This window comes from Lactuca saligna, chromosome 6, assembly GCF_052625555.1.
Source record: "Lactuca saligna cultivar CGN05327 chromosome 6, ASM5262555v1, whole genome shotgun sequence".
Taxonomy (NCBI): domain Eukaryota; kingdom Viridiplantae; phylum Streptophyta; class Magnoliopsida; order Asterales; family Asteraceae; genus Lactuca; species Lactuca saligna.
The window spans coordinates 139,915,524-139,943,257 of record NC_136422.1 but is presented as its reverse complement, the minus strand read 5'-3'; the positions used below and the strand labels follow the sequence as shown (position 1 = coordinate 139,943,257).

Here is a 27,734-nt window from a genome sequence, read left to right as displayed (position 1 = left end):
TCTCCGTTTACAAGGTGAGATTTGACCCATTCGTATGTTTCCAACGGACAAGCACTAATTCGACCATCTTGCGCCCAAGGTTCTTAGTCTTTCGGTCAACAATTGCCTCTGGTTCTTCAATTAACCTCTTGTTTTCATCAATTCTTAATTCCGAAATTGGAATTGTGTCGGGAACTTCTCCCGTGAACTTTCTCAAATAACACACATGAAAAGTGTCGTGAATTCCATTCAGTTCTTCGGGTAATTCGAGCTTGTAAGCTTGGTTCCCAATTCTCTGAAGAACTTTAAACGGTCCAATAAACTTTGGACTCAACTTTCACCTTTTACCAAATCTTATAAGTCCCTTCCACGACGAGACTTTAAGCAAAACCGAATCTCCAACCTCAAAAGTCATCGGTCTTCGCTTCTTGTCAGCATAGCTCTTTTGACGATCTTGAGCTGCTAACATTCTTTCCCTGATCACTTTCAACTTCTCGGCAGTTTGATGGACCATCTCGGGACCCATAAACTGCTTTTCCCCAGCCTCAAGCCAACAAGACGGCATACGACACTTTTATCCGTACAAAGCTTGATAAGGTGCCATCTTTACGCTTGAGTGGAAACTATTATTGTAGGAAAATTCTACCAAAGGTAAATGTTCATCCCAATTACCTAGGAATTCCAGGGTACATGCTCTCAGCATATCTTTAAGTGTTTGTATTGTTCTTTCACTCTGACCATCAGTCTGCGGATGGTAAGATGTACTTAAACACAACTTGGTACCCATTTCCTCTTGTAGACTTTTCCAAAACCTTGAGGTGAAACGATTATCACGATCCGATACAACCGTTAACAGAACACCGTGAAGCCTCACAATTTCCTTCACATAAGAATTCACATCCATAGACCATTTCTCATTGGCTGCTATAAAATGCGCACTCTTAGTGAATCGATAAACGACCACACAAATCATGTCGTGACCATTCTTTGTTCTGGGTAGTTTAGTGACAAAATCCATCGCAATGTCTTCCCATTTACCCATAGGCACAGGTAAAGGTTCTAAACTCCCATATGGTTTCTGATGTTGTGTCTTGACTCTCGCACAAGTCACACACTCGGCCACATACTTTGCAACATCAAGCTTCATCGTTGGCCACTAGTAGTAGGGTTTTAGGTCCCTATACATTTTAGTGCTACTAGGATGAATCGAGTATATGGTTTGTGAGCTTCTTCCATCAGAAGATCTCTAATTCCTCCTGACTTAGGTACCCAAATCCGATCTTGGAACACCTTCAGTCCGTGACTATTTATACCAAACACCAACGTTTTGCCCAAACGTTCCTCCTTTCGGCCATTCTTCTCAGAAGCTTCCTCTTGAGCTTTCTTTATACTCTCCACAATTGTCGAGACAACTTCTATTCTCAACGCTCTTGGCCTTTTTCTCTCAACATTGACTTTCTGACTGAGAGCATCAGCAACAACATTAGCTTTACCGGGATGGTAAAGTATCTCACAGTCATAGTCCTTGAGTAACTCCAGCTAGCGTCGTTGCCTCATATTAAATTATTTCTGATTAAAGAGATATTGAAGACTCTTATGATCAGTGAAAAGTTTACACTTCATGCCATAGAGGTAATGCCTCCATAATTTTAGAGCGAAAACTACCGCTGCCAACTCCAAATCATGAGTCGGGTAATTCTTTTCATGCTCCTTCAGCTGTCGAGACGCATATGCTATCACCATTTCTCTTTAGGTCAAAACACAACCCAATCCAACCCCAGATGCATCGCTATAGACAACGAAGTCTTCAACTCCATCAGGTAGAGAAAGTATCGGTGCCTCGCATAGCTTCTTCTTTAGCTTCTCGAATGCTTCTTTATGCTTATCACTCCAAGCATAAGTAGCTCCTTTGTGGGTTAAAGCTGTTAATGGAGTAGCAATCGAAGAAAAGCCTTGGATGAACCTTCAGTAATATCCGGCTAATCCTAAAAAGCTTCGGATCTCCGTGGGACTTTTCGGTTGTTCCCACTTCATCACAGCTTCAATCTTTGCTGGATCAACCATTATCCCTTCTTGGTTGACCATGTGACCCAAGAATTGGACTTCACGAATCCAAAAATCACATTTGGAGAACTTTGCATACAACTTCTCCGTCTTCAAAACTTCTAACACTTCTCGCAAGTGGTTGCCATGCTCCTCTTGGCTTTTCAAGTAAATCAGAATGTCATCTATGAACACTATCACAGATTTATCTAGGAACGGATTACAAACCCTATTCATTAAATCCATGAATGTTGTTGGAGCATTGGTTAGCCCAAACGACATAACCAAGAACTCATAGTGTCCATATCTAGTTCTGAATGCAGTCTTCTCAATATCTTGCTCTCTTACTTTTAGCTGATGATATCCTGACCTAAGATCGACCTTCGAGAAATAGCTCGAACCTTGCAATTGATCAAATAGGTCATCAATCCTCGGTAACGGATATCTATTCTTTATTGTTTCCTTGTTCAGCTCTCTGTAATCGATGCACATTCTCATACTTCCATCTTTCTTCTTCACAAATAACACCGGAGCTCCCCAGGGTGATGAACCAGGTCCAATGAAACCTTTTTCCAATAACTCCTGAAGTTGCATCATCAGGTCCTTCATCTTCGTCAGTGCTAATCGATAAGGTGCTTTTGCTATTGGTGTGGTTCCTGGTAACAAGTCTATTCTGAACTCCACTTGTCTATCAGGTGGTAATCCAGGAAGATCTTCAGGAAATACTTCCGGATAATCACATACCACTGGAATACTCTGCATCACCTTCTTTTCCTTCATAGCATCAATCACGAATGCTAAATATGATGTACATCCCTTGGTCAAACACTTTCTGGCTTTCATTAGGGAAATGATTCCAGAATTTACTCGGTGTTTGTCCCCATACACCATAAATGACTCTTTCCCTGGCGGGTTTACTTTAACTATCTTCTTCTTGCATAATATCTCGACGTCATTGGCACTAAGCCAATCCATTCCCAACACGATGTCGAAACCATTAACTTCGATAGGTAATAATTCCTCATGAAACTTATTCACATTAAGGTCGATTAAGATGTTTTTCATACGTTGGCTAACAGGTACAAACTTGCCACTAGCAACTTCGACTAATAAAGCATTATCTAGTCTATCAATAGGCAAAGCTAGTTTTCTACCAAACTCATGTGAAATAAAGGAGTAGTTGGCTCCAGAATCAAACAAAATTTGAGCAGGTAATTTGTTTATGAGAAAGGTACCTGAAGCGACATCAACTTTATCTTTAGCAGCCTCAAGTGTCATTTGGAAGGCTCTCGCCTTAGGCTTTGGTGGAATGTTGGGCTTAGCTGCCTCCTTCTTCTTCGGACAGACTCTCAAAATGTGCCCCTCTTCATTACGACCAAAACACATCCTTTTGTTGTTCGGACACTCATTGGCAAAATGCCCAATCTTTCCACACTTGTAGCAGGTGACATCCTCACTACATTTCCCAAAGTGCTTTTTCTTACACTTATCACACCATTTCGCTTCGCCTCCTTTTCCTCCAAACTTTTTCGAATCAGATTTCGGAAATTTGCTTCTCTTACCGGAACCAGATATTCCCTCAAACTTTCTCTTCTCACCAACCTCAACCTTGTCGGTGGTTCTCCCCTTAATCATGTTCTCAACAGACTTGGCAGCCCAGATAGCTGCCTCTAGAGTATGTGCTTGACGTACCGGCACCTCGTACTCCCATGAGAATCCCTTTACATACCGGTCAACCTTTGTCAACTCATCTGGAACGATGCAGAAAGCAAACTCCATCTTATCGGTAAAGTTATTAGTGTATTCATCAACTGACATGCTACCTTTTGTCAATACCAAAAACTTATTCTCCAACTCCAACAGATTTTGAGCCGAGCAGAACTTGCGCTTGAACTGTGCCAAGAACTCTACCCATGAGAATTGCAGTGGCTCATTAGGGCTTTAAGTCTTCCCTAGAGTGTTCCACCAACAAACAGCTCCACCTCGGAACTGACGCACTGCATAGGTAGTCTGGAACTTTCCTCTGCAGCCACAAGTCATGAAGGCTAACTCCATTTCGGAGATCCAATCCATAACTCCAATCGGGTCCTCCTTTCCATTGAAGGTCGATGGTTTGCAAGTTAGAAAGTCCTTGTACTTGCATCCCATTCCATCATTCCTTCGGTCATGGTTGTTTTGCCTAACTATCGGTGCGTTGGCTTGACCAACAGACCCACTAAAGTTTTCACCTTTCGAGTGCCCTTCATTTAATTTAGGCTCTTCCACACGAATTGACAGTTCTTCACGCATCTATTGAAGTAACCGCCTAGTCTCCTCAATTTGACGATCCAACATTGTTTGAATCATCATTTGTACACCAGCCATTGTTATTGGCTCCGGTGCTGCAGCTACAACAGGTAATTGTTCAATCACTGGTAGTTGATTCCTGTTTTCACCAGCATCTCCAACTCCACTTCTTGTTCTCACCATTTTTTATCTATACACCAAATAAGGTGAAATTAGATCCTTATTCACGATAGATATTCAAATCATCCTTATCACTCCGAAACGTTTACATGCTAGTTCTAATATCGTAGACGTACGCTTAGAATCCTACACACATAAGGTTTCTAGATCCGGTCGGCAACAGACCATAGATCCGAACAAATAATATCATATATGACAACATTACAACATTTAGCACATAAAAGCATTTTAGGCAATTTTCCTAAAATAAACTAGTGCTCGTGTCTAAAACATAACAGACACATATCTCAAAATTTCACTTAGCATTTTAAGTTTAAGTCTAGAAATCCAACAAATTCCTAGTTCGCTTAAACTAATGCTCTGATACCAACTGTGACATCACCAAAATCACGGCCAGAAAAAACCGATTTTCAATTATGCTTTTAAAATAATTTTAGAGTAAATCCTTTTGATTTGAAAGAGTTGGGGAATTTTTCCCAAAAACAAAGTATGATAAAATAGGATTTACCAAAGCATTTGTTAAAGAAATATATTTTTCATTATATTACAATACTCGGGATGTCATGTTCCGATAAAAAGACCAAAAGCATAAACATTTAAATATAGACCTTAAAACAGTTATTTACAACAACAGGTCTATAATCCAAAAATAACTTGACAAGTCATCCAACTTATGCTCTAGCACCACTACCTGTAATACAAAGAAACTGAGTGGGTCAGGCTTGGGAGCCTGGTGAGCATATAGGGTTTTCAACCCACAGAAAATAATTATGTTTAATTCCACCAACCAACAATAACCCAATTACCCATTCCAGTTATCCTCACTTTACATCCCTAAGACAACTAACATAAGGGACCTAGTCTAAGAATATTTCATCGGGGCGACAACACATGCTTCGGGGGTTCCTCAGCAATATAAGTCAAATAAGGCAACCATGAGGGGGATGGAGTACAGCGAATGAACACCCAAGTTCATTAACACCTACATGTGGCGAGCCTGCTAGTGTTCCACAAGACTATCTAGAAAAGTCTGTGGTCGTCATCTAAACTCCGCTAGATGACTGAATCAAAACAACAACGAGGCCTCTCATCTGTTTATTACACACCAACTATCTACCCATGTTCTACCCAACATATTAGTAGATAAAAATATACATTTTTATACATAGTTTAAAAACCTATATAGCATGCTTTAATCAATATATATTCCACATAACAGATGAGGGACACACACGTAACACGTATTTCATAGAGAATAAATCAGATCTACGAGATAGAAGAGAGTGAATATACATTCACACATATAACAACAAAATATATACACATAGAACGTATTTTATATAAAATACTTCATAATATTGTATTGGAAGAAAATAACTACACACTCAGTTGATCAAAAGATGATCGGACAGCACTACGGCTTACAGTAGTAGTAATCCTCAGCAGATCTGGAAGATCTTCACAAAAATCGAACTTCTCGCGGGCAGAGCTTCGGCTCGGGAATCGCACTTCTCAGGATCTTCGGGGCTTTGGGACTTGCTTCAGGATATTTATTGCACGTAAATCGAGGTAAAACGGGAGAGAGAGGAGAGAAAATAGCAACCCTAAATGGCTGGCCCTTCAAATCTATTTATAGGGAAAATTTGGCCATTGCCACGTCGTGGCACCCTTTTTCCACGTCGTGGGCTTCGTCGTCACTGCATACGTCATCGCAAGTTGCATCTGGGCGACACCCGGAGGTGTCAGAAGATTTGCCACGTCGTGATATCTGACAGTTTTGGGGTTTCGCGCCCCGAACTTTAGAAATTCATAACTTTCGCATACCAACTCCGTTTTCGATGTTCTTTATATCGACGCGAAGGTGATATTATGATCTACAACTCTTGTTTAGACTTCATTGGCTAATTTTGACTTGATTTTTAATATATTGTAAGTATATTACTTATATATTATTTTTAGTAGGCCGGGACAGGAAAACTGTGTTCGAAATTCATAACTCCTTCATCCGAACTCCGTTTTCGTCTATCTTTTTATCGTTGGACTACTTTCAATGAGATCTTCAATTCTCATTTAGAGATTTTTGGCTAAATATCACTCGATCTCTATTTCGAGTATTCGGGCTGCATACCGCTAAGTCGAAACTTCGAAAAATCATAACTTCCTCATACAAAGTTAGATTTAGGCGTTCTTTTTATGCTCGCTCTTGGTTTAAAGAACTCTACAACATTCGCTTAGATCACTAAGGCTAAATATCTCACTAACGTAAATTTCACTTTTACGTCATTCAGCGTTGCTGGTTCTGTCGCGAAACTTCGACAGGTCATAACTTCTTCGTTATAACTTGGATTTCGGCATTCTTTATATATTCGGAAACCTCGTGTCAACCACTACAACATTATCCATAGATATCGGCTTTATCTAACATTTCATTTTGATGCTTATTTTTATTCTTAATTAAATTAAGTCACACAATTAAGCACATAACACATAATACTTAAATATTTCATCATTAATACTTCAAAAAGAGTTACAAGGGTTAACCTAGACTATTACATCAATGATAATGCCTAGCCTGGAAACGCGGGCGTTACAGAGATCAAATTTAGAAGTATAAGTAGGTGCAGCTCTGCCACTGGTCAAGAAGTCCAAAAATTGGAAACTCAATAGAAAGGACATGAGAGTTATAATTACCGCCTAGGATGGAAAGGTAAAGTGCAAAGTCATTATACAAGCCTTGTTTTGTTGATGATTTTGGAACATAATCATCCTAAGGGGAGATAATGTAACGCCTACAGATTTCGGACAATCAAAATAGAGATAAATAGCGTTAAAAATGACTTTTTGATAGAATATTATTTATGAAAAATAACCTTAACCAAAGTTATAGTATATGTCACAACGATTCCTTACATATAAAGAACGCTCAAATCTAACTTCATATGAACAAGTTATGTTTCTTCGAAGTTTCACGATTAAACCAGCACGACTCTACGTATCGTAAAAAGTGAGATTTTGATAAAATACCTTTTATCCTTAGTGATCCCAAAGAAATTAATAGTATTCATTAAACCGAGAGCGTGCATATAGAGAACGTCCAAATCTGAATTCAGTAGAGAAAGTTATGATTTTTTGAAGATTCAACGTAGTAGTATACAACTTAGAAATCGAATTGTAGATCCATTGATTTTCAGCGGAAACAATCTAAACGAGAATTGAAGATATCGTTAATAGGAGTTCAAAGATATAAAGACAGTCGAAAACGGACGTTGGATGACAAAGTTATGAATTTTTAACGGACTTTAATTATGTAAGCCTGTTAAAATATAACTTTAAAAATAAAGTCAAAATTAGCTGATGGAGTCTAAAGAGAAGTTGTAGACCTCATCGATAGCTACATGTAGATATAAAGAATGTCAAAAATGGAGCTCGTATGCGAAAGTTATGGATTTTGCAAGATAATTAATTTTTGGATTAACAAGAACACAACACGTGTCGCAATCTGGAACACCCCTTTCTCCCGATGGCTTGTCACTAGATGATGACACATGGCAACTAGTATGCCCAATGTAAGTTGAATACACCCAACATACTGGAAAACTTGCAGCCTACAAAGAGAACATGAATTTCATCCATTTCTTCACACATCTTCATTCCAATCTCTCCCAAACCCTCCCAAGGTACATAAGCCTTGTTCTAGTAGTTCCTAAGGATTAGTAGTAAAGCTCTATAGTGTCAGAAAGCCCCGAGAAATAAAGATTTTGGCTTAGAAGTTTTTCCCACGTAAAGTCCGATTTGTTGCTAAACCACCAGTAAGTTCAGTTATGCTTACTGTGCTTTAAGTATAACTTATGTTTAAGTTCATTATTGTTATTTTGAACCTATAAAAAAGATTTATCAGTGATTCCATGTATTTATATTGATTGATCTACTTACGGGGATGATGATAAGGCTAGATTTACTGAGATGTTTAAAGTGGACTTTCCAAGCAGTATACTAAATATGCCAAATGGACCCTACCTCTGATATGATCTTACCTGGTTGTCCCTTATCAGTTATGGATCAATACACTTTGAATAATCATGAATCTAGACTAATAATTAGTTGTAAGAAATATTAGACTGAGACTTAATGATAATGATACCAGGTTACGTCAAAGGAAAAGATAGTTGCTAGGAGCGAAACATTGTCCAAGTTTCGAGTCATCACTTTAACAAGTGAGTGCATAGTCTTATTCAAGAACATGATTTTAATACAATTATTAAATAAAGTTTTAAATATTTGTTAAAGATTTTATGTGTGAGATATTTTCTATTGCCTGGAATACATGGTAAGAACATACCTGATAGAATATGATGATTTAGGACTTACAAAATAGACCTAAATTAATTAAGATGAATATTAGGTAGTATATTCTTAAGAGTACGGTTGAGATATACACAGAGGCTAGAACTCTAGCATTTATCTTTGATCCAAGAGCATGGATTACACATAGTCATCCGTCCTTAGTTGGAGAGTATGAATTGGGAATAGTAATTTGTCATTAATCCAAGAGCATGGATTATACAATCATTCAACCCTAGTCTGAGAGTATGGATTGAGAATAGTCATTTGTCATTGATCCGAGAGCATGGATTAGACATACTCATTCATACCTGATCCGGGAGTATGGATTAGGTAAATCCATTCATTTTAGATATGGAAGTATGAATCGTGTCATTGTGAGGATCGACAGGGTGGGGTAACTTGCTTATATGAGGTGAAAATTGTATCTTGTGAGTTCTAATATATATATATATATATATATATATATATATATATATATATATATATATATATATATATATTATAACATAATAGGATTGAAATCCCTATGTACTCACCACGTTTCCCAACCTGACCTACTTAGTTTATTGTATCACATGTAGCAATATAAAAGATACATTCTGCTGAGAGATTCAAGGAATACTAGGCCACTAGTTTAATTACTGTAAGGCTTGTAATATTTCGTTATGCGTAATTTTGTGTATCGACGATGGCATCCCAACATTTTAATATAAATAAAATACATTTCTTCGGAAATGATTTGATAATATCATTATCATGTTTTTGGGAAAAAAAATTCCGCAATATTATTCCACATAGAGGATACTTTGATTTTAAATAAGCATAAGGAAATCGGTCTTTTATGGTTGTAAAATTTGGAGGTGTCACATTAATGGACTTGAATTGATTCCATAGTGAAGTAGTGGATCTATGGAACAATTTCACAATCATTGTTGTATATGATTTTTACGAGGTACAAAAAGTTTGGAAAAACCTTTGATACATTTTTTCTGAAATAATAAAGGCACCAATATTATTCAATCAAATAATGAACTACAAAATATCACCAATAGTGTTTCTTCTAGAACAAACCACTACACACATATCAAATGATTGCATACCTTTTTGATAATATGGACATGATGGTTCTCAAGAAAAACCTTGTTACATACACCATTAACAACCACTATTTAGAATTCAACAATGTTACTAACATTATCCATTACCACTCTTCCTATATTCTTGGTGACTCTTCTTATACTTCTTCTCGGAGAGCAACAGATGAATCAAGTTCATGGTTGCCTATTTCAAGCCTCCTATTTGGATCATTCTCCTTCCTTAAATTCCATTGCTATTGAAAATATATTTGTGGTCAACTCTTTAGTGGCAGAAACAATTGATATATGGTTATCAAAACAACCACCAACCACCTTGACAACCTCTTGTTTATTGTCACAATTCACCTATGTATTGGGGGTATGACTTGATGTCGTGGGCCTGCACCCCACCCAAACACCACCCCTCTAAGTTGAACCTCCCTCAATCGAGTCTTCTATCGATACCAATATGCCAATAGAGTAAGTTGTTATGTTAATCATCTCAACAATCACGAATGGCCCTCTTTCCATCAATTTTTAGTGACATGTTGCTAAGTGATCCAATGAGCGCATAATGATACATGGATTAGAAGCAACTTCTTATCTTCATACTATTTTAGGTATTCTCAAATCCCTTAGTAGTAAATGCATATCCACTTATGTAGTAGTCGGTGATGGATTTGAGATTCTTCTAATTAATTTGGGTCACACCAACTTACCATATCCCAACCTATATTGTATAGTTTTTCCTTAATCATATCCTTATCACCTCATAAAATCATTAATGATCTTATTTGTGTAAATCATTTCTTCGTGAAAAAAGATACACTATTGAATTTGATTTTTCTATGAATGACTTCTTGATTTCTCAAACTCTTTTATGATATGCCAACTCTGAAGACCTTTATCTGTCACTTCGTCTGCTCTTTAAGTTCCCATGTCATTTATATCGTATCCTTGACATCAACTTCTTGGTGATCATTGGTAACATGCCTTTCAACATTTTTGACTTGATTCATCTAATTCCTTGTACCAAAAAATCCTAGCATTGTGTTGTTGGTAAGTAAGCATGTTTGACTTATAGTTATTTTATCTAATTATTTTGTGTCTTTTCATTAACAAACAGTTTATCATGATATATAGACTTCTCTCTTAGAAAGTCAAAACAGTATTAAATAATAAGTTCGTTTCTTAAACCAGTTTTCTCCCTTTTCTTTTTGTGTAACCTTTACTATATAAAGTTTTGAAAAGTCATTCACCTTCTTTCTTATATTAAAATCAATTCAATCATGATATTCATTATTTCCAATATGATAATGGTGAGGAATTTAATAAGTCGTAGTTCCATATACTTCCCAACACAATGGAAAATCCAAACAATTAGTACTTGAAGTTATGGGGTTTGTTTGAACTTGGTGTAAGTGGATTAGAGGATGTTTATATTATTTAATGTCGAACTTGATGGACTACAAATGAGATAATTTCCGACTTGGTCTTTTGGTCAGCTTAAACATATAAATGATAGATAGGTTTTATAATAAACTCTCTAAAAAAACTAAACAAAGATTTTATTATAAAATAGATTTCAATTCCATTCTAAATCCATCCAACAAAACACACAACACATTATATGAAATGTAAACCAAAATAAAAAGTTTCAGCAAAAATCAGACAATCCCATTCGTTAAGAATGAAGAAGCACGAGATTTACTGAAATGAAATGTAAATTACATGGTGATAACTATCGATTTCACAAAGTTGATTGCGAACTAATTTCATTATCATTATTATTGTAGTGATCTGATCTTACCTAATAATATGATCATGAGGTTTTATGTTGTGACCAATATTCATTAACAAGCTGTGCAAATAAAGAATCAGGTTGGCTCATCAATTTCGAGGGTTCATCATACTCCATCACCTTTCCTGTAATTTACAAACAAGGTAAAATATTAAAAGTCACATAAATGAAAATTACCAAAATGTAAGGAATCATGTTCCTTCAGGACTGGAATGGCCCATTCAATCAGACAAGAAACATACATAGGAAAAAAAAACTTACCATCCTTCATAACAAGTACCATTGAGCAGTCTATAACAGTTGGTATTCTATGTGCAACTGTAATTACTGTGCAATCTTGAAATTCTTCCCGAATAGTTTTTTGAATAATTGTATCAGTTGCATTATCGATTGAAGCTGTGGCTTCATCAAGTACAAGTATCTTTCGCCTTTTTAAAAGAGCTCTTCCTAAACAAAACAGTTGTCGTTGTCCCAAACTCCAATTCGATCCATCTTGCACAACTATAATAATCAAAGAGCGAATGGAATGGAGAATTATCATGGAATGAAATGTGAATTCTGATTTTGATCCATAGAGGAAGTTTTTATTTTTAATTTATTGATGGAATGGAATGATATTATATTATTATAAATTACTTTATTCAAATAATTTTGAGCAAATTGCAAGAATAGTAGCATTCCATTACCTTGTTCAATCCAATATAATCACCCATTCCATTATCTTGTTCATTCATTTTCATCATACCAAATAAACATACCCTAAGTCAATAAGTAAATATTTTTAAATCTTACCCAACGAGTCCAACCCATCTTTTTTGTCTTGAATTGCATCTCGAAGTTGGCATTTTTCAAGAACCTAGAAAAAGACAACAAGTGTTACAATTTGACAATAATTATGATTAGCAAGTGTTTTCATTTACCTGCCATATTTCTTGATCACTATGTTCTCCAAGAGGATCAATATTGTAACGAATGGATCCATTGAATAAAGTTGGCTCTTGTGGAATAATACCAAAATTTGATCGAAGGTCATGGAGTCCAATTGTAGTAATATCTAATTCATCTATAATGATTCTTCCCTCTGTAGGTTCAACTAGGCGAAACAAAGCACTGATTAAAGTTGTTTTTCCACTCCCTGTCCTTCCAACAATTCCAATTTTGTTTCCTCCTTCGAATACACAACTGATTCCTTGAAGAACCAACGGGGAATTCGGTTGATATCTTATCTACATTGTAAAAATAATCAAATAAGTCATAAAATTAGGAGTTTGAAATGATGGAATTGTCCATTGTGTGATGGAATGGAATAGTCATTATCATTTCATTCCTAAAGACCAAAGTCAAAAAGAAATAATCATTTGCATCACCTTGCTTATTCCATTCCATCCAACCAAACAAACATGAGAAAAAGTTTGAAAACTGTACGTACTTTTAGATTTTGGATATCAACTCTACCCGTACTTGGCCAGTTGCTTGAGGGGCGGTTGTCTTCTATGATTTCTGGGGCTTCACTAAGGATATGCATGTATTGCTCTAGTCTTTCAACCGAAACTATCATATTTGATAGTTGGCATTGGACTTGGACAGAAAAAACAACGAAAACATTCAATGAGAGCCCGTAGGAAAGAGCCATTCCAATAAGTCCTGTCATTACAAAGTTTTTTTTAGAGAAGCATCATAGCTCTCGTTAGTATCACTAACCGTAGTCTACCAATGAGATTATATAGTTTGAAATCACTAACCAGAGTCAGATGCTTGAAATGGAAGCAAAGTTATGGCTAGTGCAAAGCTAGCAATAACAAGCGCACAAAGCATTTCCAGACGTTGGATCAACCACTCGTTTGCTGAAAAACTATGAAAAAATGGACTTGCATTGTTGTCAATAAGGTTCAAATGTTCTACAAAGAAACGGTCTTCTTCGCCAAAAGCTCTAATGGTAACCACTCCAGCAATAGATTGTGCAAGATGGCTAGTGACTAATGACTTACTCGTGCCATCTAATCGCATCAACTCCTTTGCAGATGCGTAATAGAATTTCTGTGTAATAGAACTGGAGAGTTAACATTAGAGAAAACTTAATCCCGTAAGTTTTATATGAGTGTTTCTTTTTCCATTTAGGTCCTAAGTCCTAATTTTCAACAAATTTGCCTCAAGTCTAAGAACACTCCTTTTTTACCTGCAGAAGTATGGTAAGATAAACCGTTGGAATGATAATGACCAAGATAGGCCAAGTTAGAACTGCCAAGATTCCAAGGGTAAAGTATGTGTTCACTGTTGAACCTACAGTAAACGTAAGCTTTACTGCTAATTCAAGATCCACGATGCTGAGATCCGAGGACACCTAACAAAAGTAGATATCTAAGTTTCTTGCAGATCATTCGAGCATGATAAATTGATAATATATATATATATATATATATATATATATATATATATATATATATATATATATATGTATGAGTTTAGGTAAAAAAGAGTTACCCTGCTAATGATCCTTCCTACAGGTGTTGAGTCATAGAAGGACATTGGTGCTCGATAAAGACATGTAATCAACTTGTTAAATATAGCAAGTGATGTGTTCATTGTTAACTTAACAATAAAATAAGATCTACCAAATAAAAAGAGCATCATCACAATACCAAGGATCATGTATACCAACAACAACTTTAATTGGCTTATACTTGCACTCTGTACTTCCCTAGCCAACCATAAAGTCTGTACAAACTGTCCAATTATATATAGCATATGTGCTAAAATTGACATGGAGAATAGGAAGTATCCATTGCTCTGGCTAAGATACTGTTTGTAGGGTCTTAAACCTGTGTCCCCTGCTTCTCGTTCTTCTTTCTTAATTAGTTGTTCCCCAATCGATGGTTCTATCTCTTGTATCGGCTTAATTTTTTCAATTTCTTGAATTGGAGATTTGGATTTTTGTTGAGAGTTATCGACTGTTTGGTTATCTGAACCAGAAGTTTCGCTAAGTGCAATCACAAGGTTTTGGAACTCCTTACTGGATTCAAGCAATTTATCGTAGGTTCCTGTTTCAACAATCTTCCCGTCTGCCATTAGCTGTTAACAGATTCACAACCGATAAGAATAGAAGAGAACAAAAACCCTAAAACGACTAGCTAGGGCTGTAAGACTCATTAGCTAGCTTACTAGGATATCGTCAAAAGCAGGCAGGAAGTCGACTTGGTGAGTTACAAGTAACACCGTCTTGCTCGATAAAGCTTCCATGATGAATTCCTAGAAATAAAATGTGTTAAACGATTAACATTTTCGTTGAAGATTGAAGAGAGAAGTAAAAACGATTCTTACTTTGAATAAACTTGATGCGGTATGTGCATCAACTGCACTGAATGGATCATCCAAGAGGTATATGTCAGCATTTTGATATAATGCTCGAGCAAGCTGAACTCGTTGCTTCTGTCCACCGCTGAGATTTACGCCTCGTTCTCCAATGATTGTTTGATCGCCGAATGAGAACATCTCGATATCCTTCACCAGTGAGCATTTGGTTATTACATATTGATACTTCTCCTCATCCATCAAATTTCCGAATAGTATATTGTCTCGAATTGTCCCTGTTTGGATCCATGCTGTTTGTGAAACGTATGCCACCTTCCCATTCACTTCAATCTGAAGATTAAAATTCGGGCACAAAATTTAACAACATAAACTATATACTAAACAATTTCTACAAAGTAATTTCTTATTGTTTTTGTCTTTATAATTTTATATAAACGTTAAATATATATGTTAACAATGTCTAAAAAAAGGTTTTAAAAAATCATTATTTTATTTTTCACCCATTAAAATCATTAGATTTTTTTTTTTTTTTTAAATTAATGCTTCATAACCAGATAATACGAAATTCATTTTTTTTTAATAATGTTTCGCTACCGGATAATTTAAGAAATTATGTTGTATATTTATGTGAAATTAAAATAATTACATGGCATTATATATTTTCAGAATTTGTAAATGTTGTTCTATATTTTAATTTTTTAACTCCATATAGCCTATGCATTCGGTTTTTTTTTTTTTTTTTTCCTTCTGATTTTGAAATAGTATATAACCAAAATCATAAAATAATATCGTTTTAGTGCACATAAAAATAGTTTAATATTTTTCTTTCTAATTAAGAGAATAATATATCCAGTTTTAATGATTTTAAATTTATAATTTATTAAACTATTCATATTATCATAATATTCTATGTATTTAAATAAAATAAACATTATTTGCAAAATAACTACGAAGTCCGAAATATAGCATTCAAGACTAACTAATTCAGACCCTCTTAGAAATCCAGACTTCTTAAAAATTCAGATCCAGTCAAATCCGAAATCCGATTATCAATTCCAAAAGTTCGAGGAAAAATTCGTTTTTTACTAAATTTCAACAAAAAGCTAAACAAACAAGATAAATAAAAAGTATATATATATATATATATATATATATATATATATATATATATATATATATATATATATATATATATATATATATATATATATATATATATATATATATATATATATATATATATTAAAGACTTTGAAATAAATATTTCGAACATAAGTAAACATTATGTAAATAGATTTCTTTAAAACAAATTGCAAACGAAAAAAACACTCGAGATTTAAAAAACAAGCCTGGAATAGAACATTCATGAGAGGTCATTTTTCAAATACAAAAAAATAATTATTTTTCTACTAGTAAAAAACTCGTTTAAAATGCTTAGTTTACTTGATTTCTTGTTAATATTATATTGTTATCATAGCAAGATCATATATATTTACATGTTCTAAAAGAGTAAATTACATGAATGGTCCTTATGGTTTGAAGTAAATTGCAAATTTTGTTCTAATTTATTTTTTAAACTTGGAAGGTCTTTACTATTTGTTTTTGTTACGCTTTGGTTCCTATCTTATCTAAAATGACTATTATGCAATTATTAATTTCTTTTTTGTAATCAATTTTATTATTTATATTATTTTAATTTATTAATGTAAATAAGAAAAAAAGGCATGTAGGTCCCACTCCTTTACTGCCTTTCTCAATACCCTTGTTGATTTGATCATTCTTCATCATTATCGTCAACCTCCCCCGTCCTCAACCCTCCGCCCTCTTCTCAATAGACTTGAAATTTCTACCTCCTCTATCTCCAGCGTCAAGTATCCCCTTCATCCGCTCCTCACCGCCCACCTCTTCTTCACTGATAGAACCTCGACTTAAAAATTACCCTTTTGGGACCTAGATATCGTTGCAACACTATTACTCATGACGTCAACCATCCAATCGTCGCATGCCCTATTTTTAAAACTACAAGCAATTGCCAATTACCCCATCACCAAACGACCATAGCCAACCTTCATTGTCAATCTGGTTGCATGTGGTCTCAACTGAGTTTTATTCAGTTGCTTTGTATAAATTTCTTTGTCTGGTTTCAAGTATTGTTGCATAAATTTGTGTTCATGAGTTTTTGATTTCAAGTTTTTGAGTCTGATGTCAAGTGTTTCTACATAAATTGAATTTCAAGTTTTAATTCGAGCTTTATGTATGATTTATGTTTCAATTTTTGTTTCAATTTTGATCTTAGATTTCATAACTGATTTATGCTTCAATATTTGAATAAGATATTTCAATCCAATTCTTGATGATAAATATTATAAATTATGTTAAGACTTATTGATAAATTTGATTTTAGATGTAGACATGCAATGGTTTTAACTCTGATGATGAGGTGGGTGGTGGTGGTGAAGAATACTATACATATCTTTCTAGGGAGGAGAGGTAGTCACAGACATGAAACGGGAATATAATTGGGAATGAGGAAAAACGGTAGGGTAGGTAAGGTAAGGTGAGGTAGGGGTAGTGTTAGGGTGTGTTTATTTAAATAAATTAAAAAATCAAGGGTAAAATAGTCTTTTTAAGCAAGACAGAGACCAAACGCACAATAAAAATAAATAGTAAATACCTTCCGAGTTAAAAAAAAATAAGTTAGAGACAATATGTATAAATTACCCCAAACCATAGGAACACATTTATATAATTTACTCTTTTAGAATAGGTAAATATATAGCGGTTACTATGATATCAATATAATATTAACAAGAAATTAAGTAAACTAAGCATTTTAAATACGTTTTATTTTTCTTTTTAAAATAATTTTTTTTTTTGTATTTGAAAAATAACCTTCTCATGAATGTTCCTTTTTGGACATGTTTTTCAAATTTGGAAGTATTTTTTTCCTTTTAAATTTTTTTTTAAAGAAATCTATTTACATAATGTTTACTTATTCGAAATGTTTATTTTAAAGTGTTGAATATTAATAGTTTTCAATCAAATGTTTGGTTTTAAGTCCTAGTATTATATATATATATATATATATATATATATATATATATATATATATATATATATATATATATATATATATATATATATATATATATATATATATATATATATATATATATATATATATATACACTTTTTTCATTTACTATGTTTGTATAGTTTAACCAAAATTTCCTCGAACTTCTGGAATTGATCATTACATTTCGGATTTAAAATTGATTTTTTTTTTTTTAAATTTATGAACTCCAAAATTTCAGTCCAAAATGTATTTTTCGATCGGGATAAGTGGTTTTGTTAGTTTGGAATGCCATATTTCGGACTTAATAGTTATTTTGCAAATAATTTTTAATTTATTTAAATACATAAAAGATTATGATAATATGATTGGTTTCATATTTTATAAATTTAAAGCCATAAAAAATGGATGTATTATTCTCTTAAACTCCTCTCACTACTATTATCTAACTTTTTCAACCTATACACGTTAAGCTTACATTACAATATAAAGACCTATGTGACATTAAAAAATCTTACATGAGAATATGCTAGGAGTGCTACCATTCTTTATAGTCTTAATGAAAATCTAAGATTTGAACTTTTCCATCAATTTTTGGGATCATCATTTATTGATTCTCTCAAAGGTTCAACTTACATCAAATCCCATTTATTCTATGCTGCTTTTTTTGTTCGATATCTCTTCGGATGCTATTAAGTAAACACATTTTAAACACCATATTAACTCTATTATGCTATAAAAAAAACCCTACTTAGTCAAATCTTGGAAACTGTAACATTGAAAACTGAAATTATTGTAAAACATGTAGTCTTTTCTTTTTCTTTTAATCTAATAAAATTTTGATTTCGTTTACTATTTTCGATAAGTAATCCAAAAACCCAACCATCACTATCGACGACAACCATTACAGGTGACGGAAACCATCACCTCGGAAACCTATCATCGTCAATAAATAGAAAGATAAAGAGAGTCAGATCTAAAGAGAGAAATATCGAAAGTTAGACATAGATCGGAGACTTAGAATCGACCAAATGCTGACGTTCTACCGCCTGAAACACACACACACACACACACACACACACACACACACATATATATATATATATATATATATATATATACACACACACAGAGAGAGAGAGAGAGAGAGAGAGAGAGAGAACGCCGACGAGCGGCTTGAGTTGCCTGGTCTTTCCAGTGGTGGTGTTAGTCCGATGGAGACGGTCTTCTAGTAACGACAATGGTCTGACGACCATAATGGATCGATGATGACAGTGGTCCAAAGGTTGAGATGATATTTGACTGAAGCAGATATGCTTTCTTGAGAGAATTAGGAAAATATGGTTTTAAAATTTTAGTTAGGGTTTTAAGTAAGAGATAATAACTTAATGTGGTAATATATTTTTCGATTTGTACATATTTAGCTATTGAGTTTTTTTCGTCCACATTTATCCATTCAAATTGTTTAACTGTGTATACATGAGAAATATTAAAAACTAAATGTGTATAACTAAATAATGTGAAGGAATAAGTATGAATAAAAAAAACTCAATTTTTAAATATGTAAAATCGAAAAATATATTATCCTTTTAAATGATGATTAGTTATAAAAGGATAAAATGAGTTGGGCTTCATTTACGTTAGTTTTTTAAAATAATATAAAAATATATTATATATTAATTAAAAGTAAAAAATGTAATTATTGTTTGATTATTGAGAAGTATTTTTTTAATTATAAGTATAATAATGTTAGGTGTTTTTCTAGTAGTGAGTGTTTTGTTAGTAAATGAGGATGTTTTTTAGCCTTTCCCTGTCTCTTCTCGTCAACACCATTTCTTATATTTGTATATAAAAGAATAATATAAAATCAAAATTGATATTCTATGATTCTTTTATACAAAAACTTTACATAATTTGGGTCGGAGAAAATGCTAGGGAAAAAACTGTTATAAATGAGAATTGATGTTCAAAATTGTGTGAAGCTTCAAGTTTTAGGTTTATGCAATTCTGCTTGATTTCATTGAGTAGTTATACTTATAGTATTAGATATAATGCTTATTAATTGTATTATCATGCTATATATATAAAAAGGCTTATATATATATATATATATATATATATATATATATATATATATATATATATATATATATATATATATATATATATATATATATATATATATATGACTCTATGTCAAGTTTTAACCCTTTCTATTTTTTATTAGAGAGAATTTCATATATATCATATTTGCCCAGCTTAATTTTTCAATATCATATTTACCTTTCATAAACTTTCAAAATATCATATTTGTCCAAATCCTTTTTTTATAATGTTTTTAATATTTTATAATCATTTTTATACCTTACAATTATTATAATAATTTAAAAAATTAATCATATTATCCTTACGTCTATAATAATGAAATGTGAACTTCTAAATTGTTGGAATGTGATCCTCTTGACAAACAAAAAGATTTATCTTCAAACCTCTCTATGGAATGTATATTTTGATTGTTTAGTTTTGTTGTTGTTGATTATTATCATGTTGTAAATGGAAGATATTGTAGATATTATCATTGACATTTTGATGTTTAACAAGGGCATATACGATATTTTGATATTTAAGAAGGGTATATATGATATTTTGATGTTTAAAAAGGGGCATATATGATATTTTGAAATTTTATGAAGGGTAAATATGATATTTAGAAATTAAGTTGGATAAATATGATATTTTGATGTTTAAAAAGGGTATATATGAAATTCTCCCTTTTTATTATTATTATTTTTTAATATTCTGTCCAGTTCTATTATACACCTTAATTTTGATTATATTTTTTTGTTGGACCAATTCTCTTATACTTTAAATACAATGATTATATCTTTTTCATGGCAATACTTATGATTTAACTCTTTAGTATAATTTCTTCTTTTATCATTTTTATAATTTTATACATTTTTTTAGTTTTTTATAATTTTATTATATCTGACGAACAAAAATACACACACACACACACATATATATATATATATATATATATATATATATATATATATATATATAAGAGAGAGAGAGATAGAGAGAAATTTAAAGAGGAACCATTTTAAAAAAAAGAACCAATCTTGTCCGTTAAAGAGTAATTGATTAAGAATCTAAAAAACGAATATACCATTGTTATAAATTTTTATATTTTCTCGTTAAAGATCCATATTAATATATAAAGAATGAAAAAAATCGAAAAATCACACTTCACTTTGTTATTTTATTATTATTTTTTAATTACAATTATTTTTTATTGAAAAAAATAAAATAAATACATCAAAATTTATAATTTTGGTACTTTTTAAATAAACAATAATATCGATGTAAAAAAATAAAAATTTTCACCTTGCAGGTTAGATTCACACTATAAATGTGATATGCATATAATTTTATTTTTGGCATTCACAATGTAAATTTGTTTTACTATTTCAAAACTTTTGATCATCCACAAATTAATTTAGTGAAATTTATACGTGAATCGAATTATATTTCTTTATGGTTTTATAATATTTTAATGTTTTAATTACTCATAGATTGGTTTTGTAAAATGCATAAGGGAATTTATTCACACCGTAAAAACAAAATTATATTAAGATCAACTTTACAGATTTAATATGATTCACAATGTGAAACTATTTACTATTTCATTTTTTACAATCATATGAATAACAAAAGTTATAAATTTTGATCTATTTTTTTATATAAATATATCTAAATATTAAAAAACTAGAAAAAGGACGTTGGTTTTTTTTGGGGAAAAAATCATTTTTTATATTAATGTAGATGTTTATGGAAAGAGAATAATAAATTATGAATTTTGATATATTCGTTTTTTTTTCTCGATAAAAGGTTAGTTTTAAAAGTAAGATAAAAAAAGAAATGAGCTTTTTATTACGATTCAATACATTTGCGTCCAACTTTTTAATGCTTATCTATTTTTCCTCTTGATCATTTTCTTTCTAGCGGTCAAGATTGATTCATTTCAGTAGCGAAGTTTGGGTCAAAGTAAAGGGGTATCTCAAAAATTTTCGGGTGACCTAAATTTTTTTTCCGGAGTACTTGGGTTTCCTCGGTTCGATTTCAGTATTAAACCCAAATCATAATTGAATCCTTATATAAACATAAAGTATATTTTGATACGTGAATGTACGTGGGAATCAAAGTAGATATCAAATGAAGTATGAGGATATCAAATTTATATAATAGACGAAAATGTCTTAAATTACATGTGTTTGGCAATGTGAGATAAAATAGATGGGAAAATAAATAAAAGGTAAACAAAGAACAAATAAAGAAGGAGATTTGATCCTAAGACCTCTACTTCAATACATTAGCACCTTATCCAACAAACCACATGTTTGTTTGTGTTTATAGGTGAAAGAATATATATATAAAGTGATTATTGACTGTTTCAAGAAAATATTATCTAATTGGAAAGTGAAATTGCTTTCTATTGATGGTCAACTGACTCTCTTAAAATCTGTCTTGGGAAGTCTTGGTATTTTTTACTTTTTTTTTTTCGATTACCAACTACAGACTCTCATTTGCTGGAATCCTAGATCTTGTTTTTTTTTCTGAGGTATGGATGAATATCAACAGAAAATCAATTGGATCAAGTGGGATGTGGCTCTTAATAGTCATGAGAATGGGGGTCTTGACATAGGTAGTCTTGACGCCTTTGATTTAGCCTTATTATATAAATGGAAATGGAGATTTCTTAATGATAATCAAACAATCTGGGTGAAAGTTATTAAATTTATTTATGGCGTTAGTGGTGGGTTCTTGGAAGCTACTTAGTTTAGTCAAGGAGGGGGTGTTTGGCAGAAATTTGTTGGGTCTATTAATCAGCTTCATGATAGAGATATTATCCCGTTAGATTCCATGTCTAGGGTGGTTAACAATGGAAATACTACGAGATTTTGGATAGATGCTTGGTATTATGGTATTTATTTCAAGGTGCAATTACATAGATTATTTGCTTTGTCTACTTGTCGAAGAAATGTTTATTAATAATTTATGGTCTTCTAATGATTGGAGATTTTCATAACGCTGCACAATCAAAGGAGGGGCTGAGAGGCAATAATTGGATGATTTACTATCTATTTTAGAGAATGTGCACTTAGAAATCTCTCATGACAAATGGGTGTGGCAGTTGGATCCATCAGGGTTGTTCATGGTTTGTTCTCTTAGATGGAAGATTGATGAGGAGAAGTTTCAATTCCTTCGGTCTCTCATGCTACTAGGTGGAACTGCAACATTCCTATCAAGATCAACGTCTTTGTTTGGCGTGTTCTTTTGGACCGTATCCTAGTACAGTATAATCTGATTAAGTGAATAGTTGATCTTGATTCTACTCTTTGTCCATCTTGTCAACTTTCTCAAGAAGATGTTAATCATGTGTTTCTTTCCTGCCCAATGGCATCTCAAATTTGGCACCGGGTGGAGTCTTGGCCGGAGGTGGATTTTCCTAGTTTTTACACTTTGAGGGAGTTGTTTCATTGGGTGGACTCGATGCCTAATACTAGAACGACAAAGGAGATTATTGATTCTATTTGCATGGTGGTCATTTGAGTTTTTTGGGCTTATCAGAATGTCTTTCTCTTTAGATCTACAAAACCTAAGAAAAGTTGTTTTTATTGTTTTTTTTAATTTTTTTAAATTCTTTTTATTCCATTATAGAGACATCTTTTCGTTAGTTTATTTTTCGGAATTCTAAGGGTATAATTAATTGAGTTAGTTGGATGAACAATCGAATCATGCTTTGATTTTTCTTGTATTTTGCTAGCTTCTTGCTCGTTGTCTTTTTGGTTTAGTAATATTTTTCTACTGATGTTTAAAAAAAATTATACATCACAACTGCAATAGAAGTTAAAAATATATAATAAAGTTATTATACTGTAAACATAGAAAACAACTACAAATAATTTTATACTATGTATTTAAAGCAATGGTTATTTATTAATAATTAAAATAAATATATTTAATTGTTCACTAAAAAATCTAAAAGCTATTTATGTATTTAAAAATTTAAAGTGTACATGTTTGTGTAGGCAAAAGTTTACAAGAAGTGTTATAATTTTATACGAAAAAAAAAACTAAAACTGTTATTTTCATATATTGAAAGCATATAATAAAATGTAAGTGTATAATCAATAACCCTGTTTATTAACACAAAGTGCAGAAATAAAAATATTTTACTTTTAAAAAAAATGTTAAAATGAATAAAATAATAATGTATTATTATCTATGTTGTTCTTTTTATTTTATAAAAAAATAATAAATTTGAAACAGAATATTTAAATAATGATTATTAGTTGATTACTTAATCGTAAATATAATCTTTAATCTTTATGTTTTGAATCTCCTTAATAAAATAACAATTAATTCAAATTAAATATACACAAATTAATCTCAAAATTGGATCAAAAGGTTAAAATAGAGAGATACGTACTGTGCCTTTTATATGCGGAACCTCTCCTAAAACGGCGGAGATAAGAGTCGATTTACCGGAGCCGACCTCACCGCATATTGCCACTTTTTTTCCGTTCAATACTTCAAGTTTTACATCGGTAAGTGTCGGTTTCGAAGAATCATCATTCCATGAAATCGATTCACAATTGATTACTACAGCTCGATCTTCCATGTTTCCATGATTCTTCCCCTCTTTCTGCAACTCCGGCGCCTGTAAAAACTCAACAACACGGGTTAACGCAACCCTTCCTTCAATAAACACCGCTGCAACATCAGAAATACTCTGAATCGGCTCCTGAATGATCCGAATCGTTGCCAGAAACGTAAACACATTACTCGCATTAAGCTCGATTCCAAACAAATAACAAGCCCAAAACGTCACCACCGCCACAATCACCGGAGACGACCAAAACATAATGATGAAAAATCCTCTTTGCGTCATAACAGCCGATAACCATTTCATCTCTTCGTTTCTTAACTTTCCAGCCACCTCCCGGAAATGCGTCTCCCAAGCGTACAACTTGAGAACCTTCATGTTTGAAATCGCCTCTGATATGGCCTTCAACCGCCGGTCTTGCGCCGCCATGAGTTTCGTTAGGTATTTATGTTGTAATTTCCCCAACGGAATGTTTCCGACGACTGTTAATATTATTACCAATAAAGCTGCTATCGTTGCTACTCCGATTGAAAAATATATTATGAAAATCCCTAGAAATATCTGAAGAGCGATTGTCCATATGTTATGAAACCAAAACGGAACCTCTCCGATTTTGGTAGCATCAACGGTGGCGTAGTTCATGATTTGGCCGGAGGAGTAAATCAATTTAGCATCGTTTGATAGCAGGAGTTGCTTCTTATAAATCGCTGCACATAACATCGATTTGACTTGGAGTCCGATCACTCTAGTCCGAAACTTTAGTTGTCTCTCCGATATCGATTCCAGAACTTTCGCTAGAAATAACCCTAACGTCAGAAAATACCCTTCGTTCTCGAAACTTTCATTCCCTTGAACAAGTTGAATGAAAGCTCGAAGAATCAAAGGACCTGAAGCCAACGCGAGCACTTTTATCAGCGCAAAAATACCAGTGATTACGAGCTCTTTCCATTGCCAAACGAACAACGTTGATAAGATCAGTGGATCGGAATCACCATGACCACCGGAAACACTCTTTGCTCGCCGTTTCTCCAGCGTCGCCATGAAAGTGGAATAACATTCTTCTGCTGTGTCTTCCTTTCGTAACTTTGGGATGTCGTTTTCATCGAGAACTTTACTTTTCCCTTTTACCATCAACGGGTTTAGCCACCAGAATGTTAATTTACTTAACACTCCAGCTTTGGCCATCGGAGTAACATTTTCGTCTGTTTCAGATGGTGGATTAGCTTGCAGAGGAGCATAAAGTGAATTATCTTCCATTATACAAGTTCTTCTAACTTCTAAGATGGAAGGTCTGAAGTCTTGAACAAATGAAAATATAGTAGTTAGTTTTGTGCTAAAACTGACTAGCGATGAGTGGACTGAAGTTCACTAAAGAGCAATTGGTGGTTTTTAAAGCTTTATGAAATCAACAGAAGATATGTGTTTTCGCTTTTCAAGACGTGTTTTGCAAGGAAATTGTGAATCGCATGCACACCTTAAAAATGTACAATCATAATAATAAAAAGAAGGAACTTAAATCAACTTTATTTTAATATTTTTTTTGGGGACCACTATTGTTATAAGTCTAGAATGATTTGATTGCCAATAACATTTTTTCATACTTTTTTTTTTTTTGGGGTAAATTACATTGATAATTCTTTCTGCACATGTTAGAAAACGTGTTTAGTTCTTATCTTCAAAAATTAACTTGGACCGTTAAAAATTAAACGTTTCATTCCTCATCAGTTTAAATCTACATGTTTCATCCCTTACAAGACTTGAATAGAATATATTGCACTTGTTTATTTTCTTTTTGATTGTTGAATTTTTTTAATTATATTATATAAAAAATAATGTGGGCCCTCACCTTACACACCCTACCCCCGTTTAGCTAAATACCCTAAATCTCCCCTCCGTTTCTATATGTTTGTCTAAAAATCTCACCTCCCCGGTAAAGCCAAAATCCGGCCACCGGAGGTAATCATCATCCTCTTCAGACCACTGGGGTCCTCCCCTTTACAACAATGATTTCATCCCCTGCAAGTAATCATCGCCATCTCCTCCAATCCATCACCGTCGCCTCCAAGCCACCGCCACCTCCTCACATGTCGCTGCCACTGTGGAGATCAATTATGGAGCTCGACGGACCACAACCATCCTATCCGTCTCTCATCCTTCTCTAATCTGAATACTCTATCTTCAAGCCTTCACCTTCATCGTCTTAGATCACCACCACCTAGGGTTTCGTTTCAGATCGCGATAGCCGCCTAGTGTTTTGTCTCGGATCGCTCAATCTTCTCGAGCATCAAACATGATAAAATATGTGGATCTTCAGCGACTTCTTCCTCACAAGCTCCTCTTCTTGTACCTTTTATTCATGTTTGTGAAGAAGAGATCTGTTGTTGGTGATCTACAGTGGTTATGGCGAGATATGGTGGTGATGGCATTGACCGATAATGTTGTTAGTATCGCCGGTGGTGTTGTTAATTTGCCTAATTTCCATCTTAATTGTCATAATCATTTAATTAATGTCCAACACATGTAAATTGCTCATATAACCGGTTTTTTATGTATGTATATCCTTCGATCCACATAAATTCATGTAATTTACTCTTTGCGGGAGAAAGGAGGAGAACGGGTGGTTTCCGATGGTTCTGGTGGTGCTGGTTTCCCGAAAAGGTAAAAGGAAAGGGGATAGAGAAGGGGAGGGGTGGGGTGGAGACATTTGATTTTTTTATTTTTTTATAATCTAAAACTGATAAAGTAATAAAAGAAAATGAAAAAAGAAATTATTAAGGGTAAAATAATCATTTTATGTCAACAGGGACTAAGCGTGCAAGATAAAACAAATCCATGATGACCTGAGTTAATTTTTGAAAATAGGGACTAAACACGTTTTTGGACATATGCATGAGGGATTACCGGTGTAATTTACCCTACTTTTTTTAATCTATTATACATTTTTTCTAATATATCACGAACTATAAACCG

The 27,734-nt window shown here is 33.2% G+C and overlaps 1 protein-coding gene across 1 annotated transcript; it reads right to left on the bottom strand.

Annotated features, from left to right (window-relative positions):
- Nucleotides 1–11,455: 11,455 nt before the first annotated feature.
- Nucleotides 11,456–26,139, bottom strand: LOC145000191 (ABC transporter C family member 10-like). Its single transcript, XM_078959381.1, has 11 exons — nt 24,588–26,139; nt 15,028–15,348; nt 14,869–14,955; nt 14,191–14,778; nt 13,886–14,050; nt 13,452–13,746; nt 13,139–13,353; nt 12,630–12,935; nt 12,502–12,565; nt 11,971–12,210; nt 11,456–11,834 (listed from the first exon to the last, which is right to left on the bottom strand). The coding sequence occupies exons 1-11, from the start codon at nt 26,019–26,021 to the stop codon at nt 11,731–11,733; spliced, it is 3,819 nt and encodes a 1,272-aa protein (XP_078815507.1). The 5' UTR covers nt 26,022–26,139; the 3' UTR covers nt 11,456–11,730.
- Between the last annotated feature and the right edge of the window lie 1,595 nt (nt 26,140–27,734).

Bases quoted from the DNA above. Each gene is read 5' to 3' on its own strand.
- LOC145000191 (XM_078959381.1), bottom strand. From the start codon at position 26,021: ATGGAAGATAATTCACTTTATGCTCCTCTGCAAGCTAATCCACCATCT. The intron at 14,779-14,868 runs GTAAGCTAGCTA...ATCTGTTAACAG, and splicing joins CTGCTTTTGACGATATCCTA to CTAATGGCAGACGGGAAGAT. The intron at 14,051-14,190 runs GTAACTCTTTTT...TACTTTTGTTAG, and splicing joins TAGGAAGGATCATTAGCAGG to GTGTCCTCGGATCTCAGCAT.